At 35.5% G+C, this 22794-nt stretch overlaps 4 protein-coding genes across 4 annotated transcripts; all 4 read right to left on the minus strand.

Moving 5' to 3' along the window:
* Window positions 1–1062: 1062 nt before the first annotated feature.
* LOC117117734 (nose resistant to fluoxetine protein 6-like) lies at window positions 1063–5077 on the minus strand. Its single transcript, XM_033262131.1, has one exon. The coding sequence runs from the start codon at window positions 4362–4364 to the stop codon at window positions 2031–2033; it is 2334 nt and encodes a 777-aa protein (XP_033118022.1). The 5' UTR covers window positions 4365–5077; the 3' UTR covers window positions 1063–2030.
* Window positions 5078–8001: 2924 nt separating this feature from the next.
* LOC117117774 (nose resistant to fluoxetine protein 6-like) lies at window positions 8002–13140 on the minus strand. The gene has a single exon (XM_033262205.1). It carries the CDS (start codon window positions 11113–11115, stop codon window positions 8797–8799), a length of 2319 nt encoding a protein of 772 aa, XP_033118096.1. The 5' UTR covers window positions 11116–13140; the 3' UTR covers window positions 8002–8796.
* Window positions 13141–13266: 126 nt separating this feature from the next.
* Window positions 13267–16013, minus strand: LOC117117776 (nose resistant to fluoxetine protein 6-like). Its single transcript, XM_033262206.1, has one exon. The coding sequence runs from the start codon at window positions 15776–15778 to the stop codon at window positions 13505–13507; it is 2274 nt and encodes a 757-aa protein (XP_033118097.1). The 5' UTR covers window positions 15779–16013; the 3' UTR covers window positions 13267–13504.
* A 1187-nt stretch (window positions 16014–17200) lies between these two features.
* On the minus strand, window positions 17201–20584 carry LOC117117787 (nose resistant to fluoxetine protein 6-like). Its single transcript, XM_033262249.1, has one exon. The coding sequence runs from the start codon at window positions 20577–20579 to the stop codon at window positions 18261–18263; it is 2319 nt and encodes a 772-aa protein (XP_033118140.1). The 5' UTR covers window positions 20580–20584; the 3' UTR covers window positions 17201–18260.
* Between the last annotated feature and the right edge of the window lie 2210 nt (window positions 20585–22794).

Here is a 22794-nt window from a genome sequence, read left to right on the forward strand (position 1 = left end):
TTTGCCAATGCATGCATAAAACTGTGACAAATATTTAGACAGTAAAGTTCTATTAGCAGAGTTTTTTGGTGGACCAAGGTCTAGTTTTGTTGAAACTAAAATTTGCTAGCCCTTATATATCAGCTATTGAATATTGGTCTAGTTTGAATGTATTTAATGCTAGCCCAGCCCTAAAATTCTCAAGTCCCAGACCCAGGACCACCACCTCTTTACAGCCCTGAAGTTACATAATAGGGGAGATTTAATAACAGATAGCTAATATTTTAGAATGACAGTTTTGGTTTCTTTTTTATTTATGGTATGAATATTATTTTCATTTTATACCAGGAAATACAGAATAAAAATATTACTGAGCTGCATTCTCTTAAAATCATCTTATCTATTTATCTATGTACAACAATTCAAATAGCAAATTTTAAATTTCCAATTTTGTTGCTCAAAATTGGACAGTACAGTATGCATTTAAATCCTAATTTCAAAAAGCAAAATGAGTTTATTAATGTCGTTGAAGTGTAATGTATGGTGTTTTCAGTGTTTAACTAAAAATCTGTTTTGATTTTTTTTATCTTGTCATTTGGCTTAAACCTTCTTTAAGTCAGATGTTCCCTATGAGGGCTGCGCTTGTCTTGTAAAAGAAGAAGTGATATTGCATAAATTAATTAATTTAAATGAAACTTAGATATCAAAATAGAAAAATAATAAAGATAATACTATTTATATTCTCAATTTTTATTGCAAAAATTTAAAGACGATACAATTCAAATTTACACTTAGCCTGATAAATACATTCTTAGGAATACATAGAAAGACTATACTGCTAGGCCTAGTTATCATCTTCATAACACTTGTGACAATGAACCAATGATGTTGCCAGGATTTGCCCGATGGAGGTTGGTGGAGGAGTACTTAAAGCCCCATTCCGGACAAAATTTCACTAAAAAAGATTTTTTTTAGAAAAAATGCATTTGCATTACTCTAATTATTATAAACAATTGAAAAATATTGACATAAATTTTAGTTTTACGCAAAAGAATTAAAAAATGAGAAATACAGACTATTTCTCATAGGAGATTACCATTTTCTCGATGAATTCTTCATTACTAGGCAAATTCAGAGGTTGTAGATCGCATCCGCTGGAATGCTCTCCCTTTTATGTATACTTTTACAGTCATTAAAGTGCGCCCTCTCCAATGAAATTAGTTTTCGTACTTCGCATCTCGAACACTGCGGTTGATCGAGTAGGCCTGAGATATGTTTGTTTAATTGTCAAAATCTCAGTCATAATAATTTTTTTAACAGATTTGAAATAATTCCTATGAAATATTATATTTCACAAGTGTCATTAGCAACAAAAAATATCATGTCGGCCGTTTTTATGTGTGATAACAGAACCTAAATCGAGGTAAGGCTAGACCTACCCTATCAGTGTTGGATAGGGAATGTTTCCGGCGCTACTATATTTCTTCGCAGACCTATCGCAAAATCGAACATAAACAATTTATCCGCATTTATTTTTTGTGTGGAACACAAAAAAATCAAATTTCTGTCTTATTTTACATTTTTTTCATGTTTAGGAATGTATGAATTCAGTTAAACCAGCAATTCCATAATATATTTATAAATCTTTATAACATATATATAAAAATCAGATTTTTCTTAACAACTGAAATTTTGCTGTACATACTGTAGCCCCATGAAGGTATTATGTTTTGGTAACTTTTGAGGATTGAAAAATGTTGCTAGTGCTAAGGACACCCTTCATACATCTTGGGCTTTAGTTTTATGTAGTGTCTGTCTAGTAACTACCAGGGTCTACATTTACCTGCACAATTAGAGATTGTAAAATTATCAGCCATTCCCATGAGTGCCATATCAACTACATATTATTATTAGTAGCGCCTTGAGCACTGCTGCAGTGGATATGCACGCTTTATAAATCTTATTATTAGATGTCACATTATTTTCAACAAATAAAATCATTACCAAACGTTTATAAAAAGGAGGGTGGTAAAGAATAAAGATCTACAGTTCTAAACACTTTTTTCCCGATTTAAAAGTAATTTTTCCAGTGCCATAAATGGTGCTTCGCTACATACAGACAAGACAAATGCAGCTGCGTAAGAAAGTACTACATGACCTAGGAAAAAATATATCAACAAGAAATCAGAAAAATAGATCAATGTAGGTAAGGAATAATAGAAGACAAACATGATAATGGGATGAAGAAGATAAGCGCAGTAACTGATACGGGCAAGTGGTATCCATACTGACCAGGAAAGTAAAGAATTCACTGGCCCACCATACCCAGTGGCACACGCAAATGCTACCCATGCAAGAGCTACAGCCCATGAAAATCTTGAGAGGGTGATGTACACAACAGATGCTCCATCACTCAATAGCTTTCCATTATAACTGCCATAGAGACCATAAACAACTGCAAGACCAGTGCCTGTTGCTGCCATCCATCCCATTATGGTTATATGATGTCGCATACGAACCCGTCCCAAATATTTGTACAAGATGTATCCCACAGCCATACCGACAAGGTACGGGGGAATACGAGCCCATGGTTGGACATATATTTTATCAGCACCAATATTGGTTTGGCCTAGAATCACTGATAAAGGATTTGCAGTAATATGATATTTGATGGAAAGGCCAATCAGACTCCCAAATGATGTTATAAGGAGAACTCCCCAAGCTACCACCCCTGCAAAGAAGTAGTGATAGAGAAGATAAATTACAAAGGGACTGATAATGAAAAATTGCATATCATTTGCAAGATACCAACCCCATCCAAAACATTCTCCATCACTATTTGAGGGGTAGAGATTGTTAATGTAGAGTAAATTTGTCCACCAGTAATCTTGGCATAATGTTGTTTGACTATTTATACCAGGTGCAGGATTTGGATCAAAAACAATTGAATAAAATGGTCCAGTTGAAAAGTATGGTGTTAAAGTTGCATAGATGAAAATAACAAGCATATAAACAGGAGTCAGTCTGAGGTATCTATGGACATAAAACATTACCCAGTTGAGCTTACCATTATTGTTCCGCAAATATTTTAAAGTTAAGTAAGTTACCAGTAAGCCACTGAGAAAGAAAAAGGAATCAACAGAAAAGGTAGCGTTACCAATAGCCTGGAATGTGAATCGTGAAAGAATATCAACAATTATAGTTGGATTACTGAATAATCTTTCTGGGAAAATATAAGTGTGACCCAGTATTACCCACCATAAGCTAAGGACTCTAATACCATTAAGTGCTCCTAAACTTCCTTCCCCTTGTTTGGCCTTCAGAATCTTACTACCATTGATCAACAAGGAGAAACACAAAAGAAACTTCACAATGAATTCTTCATGCTCTGGTTTGATGTTCTTTACATTCTTGTCAGAAGAAGGGCGATTGATGGTATGATCACCCCTGTGATCCTCTGCCAGCACCTCAAATCCATCTCGTCGACCTCCCAGCACTTCGTACCTTCTCAAGATGTCATACATGGTTCCTACCGCTATGAAGAGTGTGAGGAAAGAGAGGAATGTAAGACATGCAATGGCAGCAGGTGTGTAGTCTGGTGTCTTGCTGCATAAATAAGAGATCGAAAAAATATTCTTGACAGAATCACTTCCTATAAGTTCTGCCAAGTCAGTGCTCTTGCAACTGTCTGGAACACATACTCCCACACTAACAAGAGGTTGATTCTTTTCTGTAATAGAAGCTAAACAGTACCCTGCGTTGAAATTTTGCCGGCCATCATCAATTTTCCTAGACTGGTTTACACATTGATCATAAAGTCCAAGCCACAATTTGTGGCCTTGCATAATACCAGGTGGGAGCTTACCATATGAATCCAACATCATCAGAGCATAATGTTCTGCCCTTAAAATGTCCGATTGAAAAGTTTCCAGGTCCATGAGACACTGACTTTCTGGTTCCTCTGTTATTTCAGTTACTATCATTGTTGTAGCTTCCATCGTTGTATTTGTCACTGTCATCATTGTAGTCTCTATTGTTACATTTGTCACTGTAGTTGTGGGTTCTGCAGTCTTATTTACTCTTGTTGTTTCAGATTTCCCAGTTGTTGGTGTTTCATTTGTGACATAGACTTCATCTTTCAAATCAGAAGTTTCTGGTACAAGCTGCTCTGTTGAATACAGCAGAGTTTGTAAAACCAAATTGTGTACAACAGCTTGTAATTTGTCTGCTTTAGCATAGTCTTTGTTCATATACCTTTGCTTGGCAATGAAGTTCATTGCTTCATTCTCAGTTCTGATGACTTGAATTTGTGAGTGGCAACAACAGATCACAGCCATTATCAATGCAGTAGTCACTATCATCATCTTATTTGTAGGTGTCCACATGACTGGATTTGTTAAGCACAATTCTCTGTATGTGATAGTTTTTTTTCACTTAAATTCACTGCGTATGTGAACAAACCTGAAATGATTGCCTCACTAGCCTGAAATAACTGAAATCACTTCAGGGATATTGGAGTTCAGCCATGCATGACGCTTTATCCAATCAGATTGTTCTCATTTATCTGCAGTGAATAACTAGCACATGTTTGCCAATATTTAGACAGGTTAGCTATATAATAGAGATTTATTTATTGACAATGAAAAAAATAATGACATAAACAATTAGATATAAAAAGTAGCGAAAAAGAAGGGATGCAAGCACATCTATCCAACAAGTTAACCTCACAAATCACATCGAACAAAAATAGCAAAGTGTAAAATTGCATGTTAGAAGATATAAAGAAAACTGCATAAAAGAGTAAAAGGGAAAATAAATTGAACATTATTATAGTAGATAGCTAATATAGTAGATAGCTAATATTTTTGAATGACAGAAGATTTTAGTTTCTTATTCATTTATGATGTATTATTATTTCTTTTAAAGAAACCAGGAAATATTAGTCAAACCAATTGACAACTACATTTGAAAGTGTTAAATCAGATGAATTTATTATGAATTGGTAAAAAGAATAATACATGCTGTAAATTTATTTATGATATAAAATTTTGCATTTTACGTGTGGTTAAGTCTGGGGCACTGTAACCTTCAGCTATACTTTCGGTATTATTATTATTATTAGGCCTATTATTATTATTAGGCATATTATTATTATTAATATTATTATTATTATTATTATTATTAATGAAATAAAAGAAAATTTTTAAAAAAAATCCTTAAGCTCTATCTATATTATCAAATTTTATGTGACAAATTTGTGATATGGTCATATTTGGGTATATAGTAATAAATATTATGTCATCGTGTCCGTATATGGGCATTTCACATAAATTGACACATAAAATTTGATAGTGTGAAATTAATCAGTAGCCACCAATGGGTAACTGACAGGGTGTTGTGGCATTGAATGTGTTTATGTTCCATTAAATTGATTGAACATTGTACTTCCCAGGGAGTGGAGGGGGTTGTGTTTTTTTTTTTTCAGTTTGCCAATTTCTTGATCCATTTACCAGGGGTACTGGTAATACCGTAGTTCCTCCGTGTATAATCCCACCTCCCCTCCCCACAAAAAAAAAAAGTTGGCCTGATTTTGGATGGTTGGGATTATACCCGGGGATTTACGTGTGCATGAACAGAACGAAAATGATCATTTTTCAAAGTGGCAGATGCATTTGACCAACTGTCCTACGATGGCCTATCCGAAGCTATATTACGGTGGTGAAATCAGACTTTACTTGCGCATCAAAGGAAAGGGAACACCTTAATTATTGTTAGTAGGCCTAGGCGCCTTGCTAGAGGCCATATCTTTGTCTTACCTCGAGTAAGGCAAGCTTTTGCCGAAACTTTCCATCTTGATGTCCTAGGTTATTTTTTGCCCAGCAACAACCAATCCAACCAATCACCCATTGCAAGTGAAGATCCACTTGTAATGCATGATGTAATAAGTTATTTTAGTAGCGTGTCTCTATGGAACATGTGAATTAAAGATCCGATCAGTCCATTGGGCAGGTTTCTTTAGGGACGGACCGCGGTATTGTCTATTTTTATCCGCAGCTGTAAACATGTGAGTGTCCACACAGTGAATTAACATTCGATCAATTCAAATCAAATTATCTTTATTGCAACTTTCTTTCTGGAGTCGGATTTACAATTTTTTCCAAATATAAAATACATAAACAAAGCAAAAAAAAATACAAACATCAAGAATCAATCACAAAAAAGGGGTAAAAAGGCAATTATAATAATTTATTTAATTAGTTATTAAATTTATTGCAAAACTATAATTAAACATCAAACAGTTCACCAATACATTATTTATTTTAAGTTAATTATTATTTAATTTATTGCAACATAAGGTGCAAAACATCATTTTTTTTAAAACCAGAAAATGCATACACAAAACAGAAATAGAAAAATATCAAGAATCGATCCAAAAATACCAAAAAATTACATATTACAAGGGTTAAAAAAGAAAATTATAATTATTTATTTACTGTAAGTTAATTACAGTATTATGTAATTTATTATAAAACTATAATTATACAGCGAAAGGTTCACCAATACATGGTTAAAATTATTTTAAGTTAATTATTATTTAATTTATTGCAAAATTATGATAAAAATATCCAAAGTACACCAACACAAAAAAGCACCAAAAACAGCAACCTAACAAACATCACAAAAGTACAGTAAATCTAATCATCGTCTACCAAGTCTTACTGTAAGGAAACTACCTGGGGCCCCCTGTGAAGAGGTCAATGCTAGGGCCCACCCAACCACCAATGATGTGATGATGTACAAAGAGCACCCACTGAATCACCATTCATGGGATAATCCATGATTAATAATGAATTGTTTAGACCTATTGGTACACATGTGTTATATGGAAAATGCATTGTTGTGTCTAAGGTTGTATTTGTGTTCATTTGGTGGGGGGGGGGTGGTTCAATCGGTGCTTACAGCATTGCAATTTAGTGAAGTACCTCCTACTCAACTCCAACAGGCCCAGAGCGATTTGTGTTTCCCCATAGGGGACCCCAGTTAACATGCAGCCAATAGCATCTTTTTGAGTCTGAGTCAAACTAGTATACCAAGAGGCCATGCATACTCTATTACAGATCTTATGATAACACAAATCAGACAACTGGGCGGGTCTATTTAGGGACAGTGTTGTCTATTTTTAGCCGCAGTTAGTGAGCTGTTTTTTTTAGCGATAGTAAACAACAAGAATTTAAAAGAATGGGCTTTGTATTCAACTTTACGGCGACCAAATTATACCTTAGGACTTTGCCTGGGGAAGTGCTTGTACACAAAGTTGGGCGTACAGTTAATTTGGGGGTGGGGTTATACCCGAGGTGGGACCATACTCTGGGAAACACGGTAAATACTTACTTTTTTACAGTGATTTTTATTTCCAAAATTCTGCCAGAAAGCAATAAATAATGAATAAATATTTGATGACAGGTAGATGAATGAAATAGAATACTAAAACAAATCTTGTTGAAGTAAGCAGTAAAGTCTTTAAATGCACATAAAGAATCATTCCTTTCATATAATTATTTCAGTTGATTCTTATACTGACATTTTAACAATCTACATGGACATCTGTATTCAATGGCCATAGGAAATGGACCAAGTACAGTAGGTAATGCTATGATCTCAAACAATAATTGATTCGTTCATGCATTTTATTAATGACTTTTTGCTAACATACTCAGAAATAAAACAAAAACTGCAGGTGGTAGACATTTTATAGGTTGGTGATTACATTGGTAAACTCTACTAAGAGTAGATTTTAAGGATGGGCAAAGGGTTTATTAAGGGGGGTAGAGGTTCATGAAATTAGCTTTAGACGGAATGGAAAACTTCAAGGCTGGGTGGACTAAAAAACAAAGAGTAAAGTACTCATAGATAAATATTTAAAGTGGCGATCCAGGAACTTGAATTGGTTGAAGGGCCCGGTCCATTTTATTTTAATTGGGTCCTGGTTCACTTACATTTTCATACACTCATCTTTAAGTAGAGATGAAATAAACATTTTACATGATCAAGACTAGGTTTTTGTAGTAAAATATGAATGGGAGAGGACTTAATTATGCTAAATTACTATTGTTTGGTGTATACTATGTTGAAGTAAGCAGTAAAGTCTTTAAATGCACATAAAGAATCATTCCTTTCATATAATTATTTCAGTTGATTCTTATACTGACATTTTAACAATCTACATGGACATCTGTATTCAATGGCCATAGGAAATGGACCAAGTACAGTAGGTAATGCTATGATCTCAAACAATAATTGATTCGTTCATGCATTTTATTAATGACTTTTTGCTAACATACTCAGAAATAAAACAAAAACTGCAGGTGGTAGACATTTTATAGGTTGGTGATTACATTGGTAAACTCTACTAAGAGTAGATTTTAAGGATGGGCAAAGGGTTTATTAAGGGGGGTAGAGGTTCATGAAATTAGCTTTAGACGGAATGGAAAACTTCAAGGCTGGGTGGACTAAAAAACAAAGAGTAAAGTACTCATAGATAAATATTTAAAGTGGCGATCCAGGAACTTGAATTGGTTGAAGGGCCCGGTCCATTTTATTTTAATTGGGTCCTGGTTCACTTACATTTTCATACACTCATCTTAAAAAATGTATGTTAATACCCAGGCTGTGTTTACTCTAAATGTACTGAACAATGTTATATCTAAGTAACTTATTAGCATTGGTAATCATTTTGCATTTTTAAGTCAATATTTTAGCCAAGGTATAATTATTTCATAAAAAAAACTACTGTAAACTCATTTGTAAATTACCTAATCACACGCTCTTCTCTCGCTTCAAAAGCAATTTTTCTAATGCCATAAACGGTGCTTCTGCACATACTGAGAAAATAAAGGCACATGCATACGATAACACAAGATTACCAAGGAAAAAATACACCATTAAAAAATCAGTGAAATAAATCATATTTGGTAGAGAGAAATAAAAGACAGATATGACAATAGGATGAATAAGATAAGCACAGTAATTAATGCGGGCGAGTGGTACCCATGCTGACCAGGAAAGCAGGGAATTCACTGGCCCACCATACCCAGTTGCACATGCAAATGCTACCCATGCAAGAGAAACGGCCCAAGCAAACCGGCATAAAGTGATGTACACAACTGTACCACCTTTACTGAGATGGTTGTCATGGAAGTTGCCATAGAGACCATAAACAACTGCAAGATCAATCACAGTTGCAATCACCCATCCCAATATCGTCGTAAAAATTGACATACGAACCCGCCCTCGATATTTGTACAAGATGTATCCAACAGCCATACCGACAAGATACGGGGAAATACGGCTCCATGGCTGGACATAAATTGAATCGGTTGTAAAATTTAACTGGTTTGGATCCTCTGGGATAAACTCTGTTGTAAGATCATGTTTGATGGATTCTCCTATCAAACTGGAGAAACATGTTAGCAGAAGAATGCACCAAGCAGCTACCCCAGCAAAGAAATAGTGATAGAGAAGATAGATAATGAAGGGGCTGATGATGAAGAATTGCATATCATTAGCAAGATACCAACCCCATGCTAGACATTCTCTCATAAGTTCTGAGGGATAGAGATTGTTGATGTAGAGTAAATTTGTCCACCAGTAATCTTGGCAATATGTTATTTGAGTTTCTACACCGGGGGCAGGATTTGGATCAAATAAATATGAGTAAAATGGTCCAGTTGCAAAGTATGGTGTTAAGGTTGTAAAGATAAAAATAACAAGCATATAAACAGGAGTCAGTCGGAGGTATCTATGGACATAAAACATCACCCAGTTTAGCCTACCATTATTTTTCTTCATGTAATTTAATGTTAAGTAAGTTACGAGTAAACCACTCAAGAAGAAGAAGGAATCAACAGAGAAAGTAGCATTGGCTATGGCTTGAAATGAAAATCGGGCAATCACATCAAATAGTGTTAAAATATTACTAAATAGTGCAATGGAGGACGAATAAGTATGTCCTAAAATCACCCAAAATAAACTAAGGACCCTAATGCCATTGAGGGCTCCCAGACTTCCTTCTTCTTGCTTCGTTTTCAGTATCTTACTACCATTTGTTATCATTGAGAAACACAGAATAAATTTTCCAAAAAAGCTGTCATTTTGTTTAATCACATTCTTTTCCGATGCTGCCAGTAATGGTGAAGTCTCACATGGATTGTATGTTGCTGTGGTTTCAGCAATGTTCATGTCTTTGTCATTGTTTTTATCATCTACTTTAAGTGCAGCTGATTCTTTCCTTCGTTTAGCCAAGTCATAAATGGTACCAATGATTATCATCACACATAAAAGTGTGAGTGTGGTCAGGCAGGCAATAGCAGCTGCTGAATATTCATATACTTTAGTGCATATTGTGTTTGTTACAGTAAAACCAGTGTCTATAGGAAGACTATTCAACAGGCTCTTAATCTGCTCTGCATCACAGCTATTAGGCACACACATTCCAATATTCAGACTCGGGAACGAGGCATTTGAATTTGCATTGTACAGAAATACTATGCAGTGTTTGCCTTCGAAATTTGTTACATTAGAAGACTTCGACTGCGATTGACATTGATCATAGAGACCGGGCCATGTAATGCTACCTTGAAAAACACCAGGAGGGAGTTTACCGTAAGCATCAACCATCATCAGTGCGTACAGGTCGCCTGCTTGAAGGTCAGAATTAAAATATCCCAAATCCACAATACACTGAGACGGAGATTCCGGTGTGGTGCTCAATGATTCAGTTGTGAAATCTTTAGTACTGGGCCCTGCTTTCAACATTTTCGGTGTCATATTTTCAGCATACTCTAATAAAAGCAAATCATTTAAAGTAGCAGGCTTCATTTCATCAAAGAATTCTTGTCGATTCCGCAGCTTGTGTGATCTCAGCTGATATTCAACTGATTGTAGCATAGGCTGTAGTAAAGTGCTATACACCAAATGATCCATGACATCTTCAGCATTTCGTGGTGTCTTTATGCGTTTGTTCTTGCTGAGGAATTCGCTTGCCTGCTTTCCATTGTTAACATGAAATTGAGCATTGCAATAAAAGTTTGCAAATACATAAGTTAATATTACACTCAGTCTCATATTGAAGTACATTCAGTAAAACCTAGTGCAAGAAACTATTGAAAAGAAAGTGCAATTAACTAGAACATGTATGCCCAACCCTATTGTAATATTGTATACATAGTGTATGCAGTTCCTATTCATTGATATCATAAAAGTTTAAAGGTTATCACATCAGGCATTACATCATGTTTTTAAATAGTCTGACCAATCAGTAATCGATGCATTACATGCTCAATAGCTTCATGGTGAGAGTGTTTGTACAACACCATGTGACTAAACTATATGGCAGTTCCTATTTATTTAACTAATTTTTTCTTTGAATATAATAATATCCTAAACTACAGGTGGGCAAAGTGCAACCCGACAGCGATTTTTTTTGTGGCCCACAAAAATGAATTAAAACCCCCATGTGCGCGGTCCGCCGAACTCTTTTGACTAGAAAACACCTTGTTTTTTACGGCCTGACACTGATCATCTGTAAAAAGTAACATTAAAACCTAGAATAAAGTGGTATAAAAGTAGTGCATGAAGGTTTTGCAAGCACATTGTAAACATCAAAGTTCGGGTTCGGCCCTCCGTGTTAAATAGAAAAATTTACTTTGGCCCTCCAACTGATTTTTATGCCCATTCCTGTCCTAAACCCATGTATTTGTAGCCAGGTTAAATATAACATAAGCAAATGTCCTTTAAATTCTTTAAAATCAAACAATCTCAAGTTAATGTGTGAGTTGATAGGACGTCAGAAGTAGCCTAATCATTAATTGATCATCACTCTTACATGTCAAAATTTCAAATGCCTTGAAGGGTTTTCAAGCTCAGCTCTATGGAACTTTCATAATCCAGACTATGGAAATTTGGCTCAGTTACGGATGTATGGAAATATGCTATAGCAATTCATCAATAAGCCAGAAACTCATAAACTGTACACAGTTACAACAAAAAGAAAGCATCATCGATTATTGGTAAACAATCTTAAAAAGCTACCCTGGACAAAAAATGAACATATAGCTAACTGATTTACTACAGTTAAATGCTGTCTTTTACCAAATGTATGAAAATACAGTAATCATATTTATCACTCCCAATGAAAAATTTTCAAAATACACATCTAAGAGATGTTTTTATTTTTTATGTTAAAAGGATAATAGTAAAAATATGTACTATTTTTTTAAGAAGAAAAGTGTCACAAATATCTTGAAAATAAATGATGTGCTACATACAGTGAGACCTTACATACACCTTGTTCAGGGAACCCACCTCCCACCAGTAATGATGATTTTCACCAATAATTTTATTTTCTGGTGCTTCGCACGGAGGATGTGAGTAATAATTATATATATAACAACTTTTATTCAAAACAATAGTTCAACTGAATACAATTTACTCTACAGTTTCCTTAACAATTTATTTCTCAATGGTGTTTTTTCGCGAAAGTCAGTTCGAATGAATGTTGTGGTAGATAAGATGTCAAAATCGATCGCAATCGGAGCGAACTTGGGCCGGCTCAGGTTCGGCTTACATTCAGATATAAAGTCGGGTCGGCCTGACCTGAGCCGACTCAAATGTCGGACTAAGGGCTGGCTTAACATTTACTGATTGTTCAGACTTAAAAAAAGCCTGTCCGGGGCCTTCCCTGAGCCTGACTTGGGCCGGCCCTGGGCCGATGTAACTCTTAAGTGTGATTAGGGTCTATAGTAAGTACTTCGCAGTGAGTGGAAAGGGTTGTGTTTTTTTGCCAGTTTACCAATATACTGTATTGATCCATTTACTAGGGGGTAATGTAATAATAGTAACACTGACCATGATTTTTCTGGCCAAAATAATGAATAAATGATTGAATGACAGGTAGATAAATGAAATTGAATATTAAAACAAGTCTTTATAGATATTCTCAAAATGTATTGTCAAACATGTTAGTACTGTATATTATATCTTCCATGTCACTATAAATTTTATAATAATCAAGTATAGTTAAACAAACACAATACGAAATTGAACGAATTACCCTCTTTTTATTAAGTCAATATTGTAGAAATGAAATAAATAATTTATATGAACAAGACTAGGTTGTTATAGTAAAATTATGAATAGGAGATGACTTAATCTTGCTAAGTATAGTACTATTGTGATAGTTTTTAGGGTATGTTGTAAGAGTAAGCAGTAAAGCCTTTAATGCATAAAGAATCATTTGCTTTTTGTTTATTCATAATTTCTTCAGTTGATTACACTCATTTTTTAAAAGGTATGTTTACCCAGGCTGTGTGTACTGTACTGTACTGAAAAAGGTCACATCTTAGTAACTCATAAGCATTGGTAATCATTTTGTAAAAAAACGTATTTTAACCAAGGTATGATTTACCTTGAAAAAATTAGAAATTATACTGGTGTAAACTTATTTGTAAAAATATAAACTACTAAATCACACGCTCTTCTCTCGATTTAAAATTAATTTTTCTAATGCCATAAACGGTGCTTCTGCACATACTGACAAAATAAAGGCACATGCATACGATAACACAAGATTACTCAGGTAAAAATGCACCATTAGAAAATCAGTGAAATAAATCATATTTGGTAGGGAGACGTAAAAGACAGTTATGATAATAGGATGAATTAGGTAAGCACAGTAATTAATGCGGGCAAGTGGTACCCATGCTGACCAGGAAAGCAGGGAATTCACTGGCCCACCATACCCAGTGGTACAAGCAAATACAACCCATGCAAGAGAAACAGCCCAAGCAAATCGGCATAAAGTGATGTACACAACTGTACCAGCTTTAGTGAGATGGTTGTCATGGAAGTTGCCATAGAGACCATAAACAACTGCAAGACCAATCACAGTTGCAATCACCCATCCCAATATTGTCATAAAAATTGACATTTGAATTCGCCCTCGATATTTGTACAAGATGTATCCAACAGCCATACCTACAAGATACGGGGAAATACGGCTCCATGGCTGGACATAAATTGAATCGGATATAAAATTTAACTGGGTGGGATCCTCTGGGATAAACTCTGTTGTAAGATCATGTTTGATGGATTCTCCTATCAAACTGGAGAAACATGTTAGGAGAAGGATACACCAAGCAGCTACCCCAGCAAAGAAATAGTGATAGAGAAGATAGATAATGAAGGGGCTGATAATAAAGAATTGCATATCATTTGCAAGATACCAACCCCATGCAAGACATTCTCTCAAAAGTTCTGAGGGGTAGAGATTGTTGATGTAGAGTAAATTTGTCCACCAATAATCTTGGCAATATGTTAATTGATTTTCTACACCAGGAGCAGGATTTGGATCAAATGTATATGAGTAAAGCGATCCAGTTCCAAAGTATGGTGTTAAGGTCGTGTAAATGAAAATAACAAGCATATAAACAGGGGTCAGTCGGAGGTATCTATGGACATAAAACATCACCCAGTTGATCCTACCATTATTTTTCTTCATGTAATTTAATGTTAAGTAAGTTACGAGTAAGCCACTTAGGAAGAAGAAGGAATCAACAGAGAAAGTAGCATTGACTATGACTTGGAATGAAAATCGGGCAATCACATCAAATAGTGTTAAAATGTTACTAAATAGTATGGTGGATGAATAAGTATGTCCTAAAATCACCCAAAATAAACTAAGGACCCTAATACCATTGAGGGCTCCCAGACTTCCTTCTCTTTGCTTCGTTTTTAGTATCTTACTACCATTTGTTATCATTGAGAAACACAGAATAAATTGTCCAAAAAAACTGTCATTTTGTGTAATCAAATTTTTTTTCGGTGAAGTCTCACTTGTCATTGAGGTTTCAGCAATGTTCATGTCTCCTTCATTGTTTTTATCATCTATGAAGATAAGTGCAGCTGATTCTTTCCTTCGTTTAGCCAAGTCATAAATGGTACCAATGATTATCATCACACATAAAAGTGCGAGTGTGGTCAGGCAGGCAATAGCAGCTGCTGAATATTCATATACTTTAGTGCATATTGTGTTTGTTACAGTAAAGTCAGTGTCTATACGACGGCTATTTAACAGGCTCGTAATTTGCTCCGCATCACAGCTATTAGGCACGCAGATTCCAATATTCGGACTCGGGAATGAGGCATTTCGATTTACATTGTTCAGAAATACTATGCAGTGTTTGCCTTCGAAGTTTGTTACATTAGAAGACTTTGACTGCGACTGACATTGATCGTAGAGCCCGGGCCATATAATGCTACCTTGAAAAACACCAGGAGGGAGTTTACCGTAAGCATCAACCATCATCAGTGCGTACAGGTCGCCTGCTTGAAGGTCAGAATTAAAATATCCCAGGTCCACGATACACTGAGACGGAGATTCCAGTGTGGTGCTCATTCCAGTTTTGAAATCTTTAGTACTGTGCCCTGCTTTCAACATTTTCGGTGTCATATTTTTAGCGTATCCTAATGAAAGCTGATGTTTAGTAGCAGACTTTATTTCATCAAAGAATTCCTTTTGATTCAGCTTGTGTGATCTCAGCTGATATTCAACTGATTGTAGCATAGGCTGTAGTAAAGTGCTATACACCATACGATCCATGACATCTTCAGCATTTTGTGGTGTCTGTATGTGTTTGCTCTTGCTGAGGAATTCACCAGTGTTAACATGAAATTGAGCATTGCAATAAAAGCTTGCAAATATATAGGTTAATATTACACTCAGTCTCATATTGAAGTACATAGAATAAGCCTCGTCCAAGTGCTAGAAACTATTGAAAGCAAAGTGCAAATAACCAGAACAGGTATGCACAAGCCTATTTTAAGAATTTGTATGCATAATGTAGGTGTATGCAGATCTTATTCATTGATATCATAATGGTTAAAGGTCATCACATGAGGCCTTACATCATGGTTTTAAATAGTCCTTAAACGATACATTACATGCTCATTAAATAGCTCCATGGTGAGAGTGTTATGACACCTTGTGACCAAACTATGTGGCAATTCATATTTATCTAAAGTGTCTCTTTGAATTTACTGTAATAATATCCTAAACAATGTTGAAAAGCTGGCACCCTGGACTAAACATAAAATACAATATCTACTGTATACTAGATGCGGTCTTTTACCAAATGTGTAGTAGTCAGATTTATCTCTCGCAATGAAGTATTTTCGAAATACATATAAGGTTTTTTTTATTTTGAGTGTTTTTGTTTAATTGTAAAAATATGTATCATTTTTTTAAGAACAAAAGTGTCACAAATAGCTTGACAATAAATGTGGTACTACTTTTTATACACCTTGTTTAGTGAATCCGCTGCCTACATATAATGAACATTTTCACGAATAATGATGATTTTCAAATAAAAATTACATTTTATTTTTTGCCAATTGACGTACTGTAGCTGCTGCCATGACAAAAATTTAAATTTTTAGAAAAAAATGAAAGTTTTTCTTTATTTTTTCGATTTCACACATTTCTTAGGCAGAGACCATCACCAAATCGTAAAAAAAATGTTGTTTTAACATTGAAAATGGGGAAAATAATAACATAGCATAATGTATAGCATGATAATGGTTAGTTATGTTTTGACCATTATCTCAGAAACACAATTTGCGGGGAGTGACTGGTTTGGCTTGTCTTTGGGTATGTTAACACACACAGCATAAGACAGGCGTAACTTACCACATCCGTGGCGTTATTATCACTACCTGGAGATTAGTTAATGCCACGGAGTTAACAACAGTGATGCTTGTTGAATGATTTTGACCTCATTTCATGAGATTAACCAATCACGATTAGTTTTGAAATAGATTACATACTTTCCTGTGCTCTCTATAATTGAAAAGCTAAATTGGTTTTTTCTCTATTAAATTTTACTTAGTTTACAATGTTTATGATGTGTTGATTTAGTTTTGTCTATAAAAACCTGCAACACCAACAATAGTTCCACAAAAGTTAAAAAATCAGAAGTAAAATTGTTCATTTAAAATACAGTACAGTAATCCTATAAGTTCACTTCCAACACAGATTTAAAAGTTGTAATTATGCACTGTATACAGTTGAACCCATACATTATCATTATTTAAAACTGAAAACTATTCCCTATAGTATAGGCCTACTATACTAGTTTAAAGCCAGCGTTGATATAGGGAATGCCGTTCTTGTGAACACTTCAGAATTTTGAACCATGAATTAGCTTACGCCGGTGTAAGCTACGCTAGTCTTGCGCTATGTGTGTGAACATACCAATTGACACACAAAAAATTTGATGTGTGGATAGAGCATTTAATAATCAATAGCTACCAATGTCTTTATGGGTACCTGCTAGGGTGTTGTGCAGTAGCCCCCTTATGGGTACCTGCTAGGGCGTTGTGCAGTAACCACCAGTGAGTTTATAGGTACCTGCTAGGGTGTTGTGCAATAACCACCAATGCGTTTATGGGTACCTGCTAGGGTGTTGTGGCATTGTGTGTATTAATCATTGCATAAAACGTCAAGTGCGACTAAGTACTTCCCAAGGAGTGGAGGGGGTTGCATTTTTTGCCACTTTTGCCAATATTCTGTATTGATCCATTCACCATGGGTAATAATAATATCATTGACCTTGATTTTTATTGCCAAAATAATGAATAAATATTTGAATTACAGGTAGGTAGATAAATGAAATAGAAAGAATACTAAAACGAATCTTTATAGATATTCTCAAAATTTATTGCCAAACATGCCAGTACTGTGTATTATATATTCCATGTCAGTCTATAAACTTTATATTAAAGTATACAGTTGTTATCAAAAACAATACAAAATTTAACGTATTACCCTCTTTTTGTTGTCTAAGTAGAAATTAAATCAATATTTTATATGAAACAGGTTGATATAGTAAAATTATAAATAGGAGAGGACTTAATCTTTCTTGCTAAGTACTATTGTGATAATTTTTAGGGTATGTTGTAACAGTAAGCAGTAAAGCCTTTAAATACACAAAGAATCATTCGTTTATTCATAATTTTTTCTGTTGATTATACTCATTTTTTTACAAAGTGTGTTTACCCAGGCTGTGTGTACTGTAAGTGAACTATACTGAACAAGGTCATATAGTAGCTCATAAGCATTGGTAGTCATTTTGCATTCAATATTTTAACCAAGGTACTATTATTTCATCCGAAAGAAAAAAGAAATATACCGGTGTAACTTAATTGTAAAAATGTAAACTCCTAAATCACACGCTCTTCTCTCGATTCAAAAGCAATTTTTCTAATGCCATAAACGGTGCTTCTGCACATACTGACAAAATAAAGGCACATGTGTACGATAACACAAGATTACCGAGGAAAAAATACACCATTAGAGAATCAGTGAAATAAATCATATTTGGTAGGGAGACGTAAAAGACAGTTATAATAATAGGATGAATTAGGTAAGCACAGTAATTAATGCGGGCAAATGGTACCCATGCTGACCAGGAAAGCAGGGAATTCACTGGCCCACCATACCCAGTGGTACATGCAAATACAACCCAGGCAAGAGAAACGGCCCAAGCAAACCGGCACAAAGTGATGTACACAACTGTACCACCTTTACTGAGATGGTTGTCATGGAAGTTGCCATAGAGACCATAAACAACTGCAAGACCAATCACAGTTGCAATCACCCATCCCAATACCGTCACAAAAATTGATATACGAACCCGTCCTCGATATTTGTACAAGATATATCCAACAGCCATACCGACAAGATACGGGGAAATACGGCTCCATGGCTGGACATAAATTGAATCAGTTGTAAAAGTTAACTGGTTTGGATCCTCTGGGATAAACTCTGTTGTAAGATCATGTTTGATGGATTCTCCTATTAAACTAGAGAAACATGTTAGCAGAAGAATGCACCAAGCAGCTACCCCAGCAAAGAAATAGTGATAGAGAAGATAGATAATGAAGGGGCTGATGATAAAGAATTGCATATCATTAGCAAGGTACCAACCCCATGCAAGACATTCTCTCATTAGTTCTGAGGGGTAGAGATTGTTGATGTAGAGTAAATTTGTCCACCAATAATCTTGGCAATATGTTAATTGATTTTCTACACCAGGGGCAGGATTTGGATCAAATGTATATGAGTAAAACGATCCAGTTCCAAAGTATGGTGTTAAGGTTGTAAAGATAAAAATAACAAGCATATAAACAGGGGTTAGTCGGAGATATCTATGGACATAAAACATCACCCAGTTTAGCCTACCATTATTTTTCTTCATGTAATTTAATGTTAAGTAAGTTACGAGTAAGCCACTTAGAAAGAAGAAGGAATCAACAGAGAAAGTAGCATTGGCTATGGCTTGAAATGAAAAACGGGCAATTACATCAAATATTGTCAAAATATTACTATATAGTGTAATGGAGGACGAATAAGTATGTCCTAAAATCACCCAAAATAAACTGAGGACCCTAATGCCATTGAGGGCTCCCAGACTTCCTTCTTCTTGCTTCGTTTTCAGTATCTTACTACCATTTGTTATCATTGAGAAACACAGAATAAATTGTCCAAAAAAACTGTCATTCTGTTTAATCACATTTTTTTCCGATGCTGCCAGTAATGGTGAAGTCTCACATTGATTGTATGTTGCTGAGGTTTCAGTGATGTTCATGTCTTCTCCATTGTTTTTATCATCTACAAAGATAAGTGTAGCTGATTCTTTTCTTCGTTTAGCCAAGTCATAAATGGTACCAATGATTATCATGGCACATAAAAGTGCGAGTGTAGTCAGGCAGGCAATAGCAGCTACTGAATATTCATATACTTTAGTGCATATTGTGTATGTTACCATATAATCAGTGTCTATAGGAAGGCTACTTAACAGGCTCTTAATCTGCTCTGCATCACAGCTATTAGGCACACAGATTCCAATATTTATACTCGGGAACGGTGCATTTGGTTTTACATTGTACAGAAATACTATGCAGTGTTTGCCTTTGAAGTTTGTTACATTAGAAGACTTCGACTGCGACTGACATTGATCGTAGAGCCCAGGCCATGTAATGCTACCTTGAAAAACACCAGGAGGGAGTTTACCGTAAGCATCAACCATCATCAATGCATACAGGTCACCTTCTTGAAGGTCAGAATTAAAATATCCCAGGTCCACAATACACTGAGACGGAGATTCTGGTGTGGCGCTCAATGATTCAGTTGTGAAATCTTTAGTACTGTGTCTTGCTTTCAACATTTTCGGTGCCGTATTTTCAGCGTATCCTAATGAAGGCAACTCTTTAGTAGCAGGCTTTATTTTATCAAAGAATTCTTGTTGATTCCGCAACTTGTGTGATCTCAGGTGGTATTCAACGGATTGTAGCATAGGCTGTAGTAAAGTGCTATACACCATATGATCCATGACATCTTCAGCATTTTGTGGTGTCTTTATGCATTTGTTCTTGCTGAGGAATTCACCAGCCTGCTGCTCATTGTTAACATGAAATTGAGCATTGCAATAGAAGCTTGCGAATATAAAAGTTAATATTACACTCAGTCTCATATTGAAGTACATATAGTAAACCTAGTCCAAGTGAGAGAAACTATTGAAAGCCAAGTGTAAATAACCAGAACAGGTATGCACAACCCTATTGTAATATTGTATGCATAGTTTCACTTCATTGTCATAAAGGTTGTCACATGAGGCCTTGCAATACATCATGGTTTTAAATAGTTAGTAATCGATGCATTACATTTTCATTAAAAATGGCTCAATGATGAGACTGTTTATACAACAACATGTGACTATATTATGTGGCAATTCACATTATTAATAACCAAGTGTCTTTTTTTTATATAATAAAATAATCTAAACTCATGTACTTATAGCCAGGTTAGAACGTAAAAACATAAGTATGTGTACTTTAAATTCTTTAAAACAATCTTAAGTTAATGTATGATATCATAGGATGTCTATAGTAATCCTAATCGTTAATTGATCATCACTCTTACAAGCGTCTAAATTTCAAATGCCTTGAAGGGCTATCAGGTTCTATAGAACTTTCATAAACCAGACTATGGAAATTTGGTTCAATTACAGATTATGGAAATATGTTATTGTTATTCATCATTAAGCCAGGAAGTCATAAAGCCGTACATAGTACAACAAAAAAAAAGCATTGTCATCGATTATTGGCAATCATAAAAAGCTGCCCTGGAGAAAAAATTAACATATACAATTGCTAATATACTACAGTTAAATGCTCTCTTTTTACCAGATGTGTTGCAATAACGGTAGTTGGATTGATCACTCCCATTTTCGAAATACACATTTAAGAGATGTTTTTATTTTATTTTTTTATTTTTTGAAGAAAAGAATAATAATATATATTAATACTTGCGGTATACCACGTAGATAGTTCTGAAAAGAATATCTTGATGTTTCTATTGAGTTGCTTCAGTTGTCTTCAGGAGAATATTAGGGACTTTTAGATTTGCACGCCGACATAGTGGACTGCTACGTGATGAGGTCATTTTAAGGCACTGTGCATGCGTTACGTCGTCCTCCTCGTCCACCACCAAAATCGAGAACGTGTTCACCTCGTTTTTCCCGTCGTCCTAAATCTAGGACGCCGTGCTCGCTTGTGAAGTTTAAAGATGGAGGATGAAAATATAGTGGCAACTCTGCCTTCACTAGTTCGTCCAACTGAGGCAGAGACAGAGTCTGGGGGAAGTTTCTAACTTGTGTTGAATTAATCTGTATTATTTGCTTTTTAATGCACAGGCAGTTATGTAATTTCTACTGCCTTCGTAAACACAAAAAAAGGCTGTGGAAGTTCATGAGCGTGCTTACGCCAGTGTGCATGCAATGCAAACTTGCACCGCAGCGAGCGCAGCCGGCCGGGGAGGCCTGTTAACTATCTGCATAATCACAGTTGACGCACCGGATGCGCCCTGAAGTATGCATTACATTCATCATTGTTGTACTTGTCTAGATCAAATTTCTGATAATCTCGGTACCTGAATTCGGCATTTTTGGGTTTATTTGTATTGTATAAAAACATGAATTCCTCATCGTCTAAGACACCTGTAGAACATGTAGAATATGCAAAGACGACAATTTCGCGAAGTCGATGAAGGTTCGCCATGACACAGCTGCTTAATAAGGTTGCCTAGCGCGCGCTACATGTCGACTGAAATCTAAAAGGTTTTCATTTGTAGTCAACAGGTATAGTTGACTACGTTGACACGCATGACTAGTCGACGTGAACCAGGTCCACGTCCACACAATCTAAATCCATTATCTCATTATCTCAATTTGCGAGGAGTGACTGGCTTATCTGTGCCACATATGGACATTTCACATAACATTTGATAATAATAGTTAATAATAATAATAGTGTAGTTTTTATATGGCTCCATATCCATCAAATAAGATGCTCAGGGCACTTGATATGTGAACTAGGAACTCGATCAATTACTTTCTAGCCCCAAGGCTATGTTCACACACACACGGTGTAAGGCTGGCTTAAGCATGGCGTAGCGTTCGCCTTTGTGTGTGAACTAGGCAGTGGCGTTGTTAAAGCCACTCACTACGCCACGTCCTTGGCGTTATTAACGCTACCTGCAGACCCCAGATTAGCTAACACCACTGAGCTAACACCAGTGATGCTTGAATGATTTTACCTCATTTCAAGAGATTGACCAATCACGATTGCAATATTAGCTACTTTGGTCTCTTTCCTGTGCTCTCTATAAATGAAATGGTAAAGGGGTTCTTTTTCTATTGC

The sequence above is a fragment of the Anneissia japonica genome, unplaced genomic scaffold (genome assembly GCF_011630105.1).
Source record: "Anneissia japonica isolate Jap-2015-1 unplaced genomic scaffold, ASM1163010v1 scaffold234_len1672027_cov178, whole genome shotgun sequence".
Classification (NCBI taxonomy): domain Eukaryota; kingdom Metazoa; phylum Echinodermata; class Crinoidea; order Comatulida; family Comatulidae; genus Anneissia; species Anneissia japonica.

What these genes read in the sequence shown, in the direction of transcription:
- LOC117117734 (XM_033262131.1), bottom strand. Translation starts at nt 4,364, where the DNA reads ATGTGGACACCTACAAATAAGATGATGATAGTGACTACTGCATTGATA.
- LOC117117774 (XM_033262205.1), bottom strand. Translation starts at nt 11,115, where the DNA reads ATGTACTTCAATATGAGACTGAGTGTAATATTAACTTATGTATTTGCA.
- LOC117117776 (XM_033262206.1), bottom strand. Translation starts at nt 15,778, where the DNA reads ATGTACTTCAATATGAGACTGAGTGTAATATTAACCTATATATTTGCA.
- LOC117117787 (XM_033262249.1), bottom strand. Translation starts at nt 20,579, where the DNA reads ATGTACTTCAATATGAGACTGAGTGTAATATTAACTTTTATATTCGCA.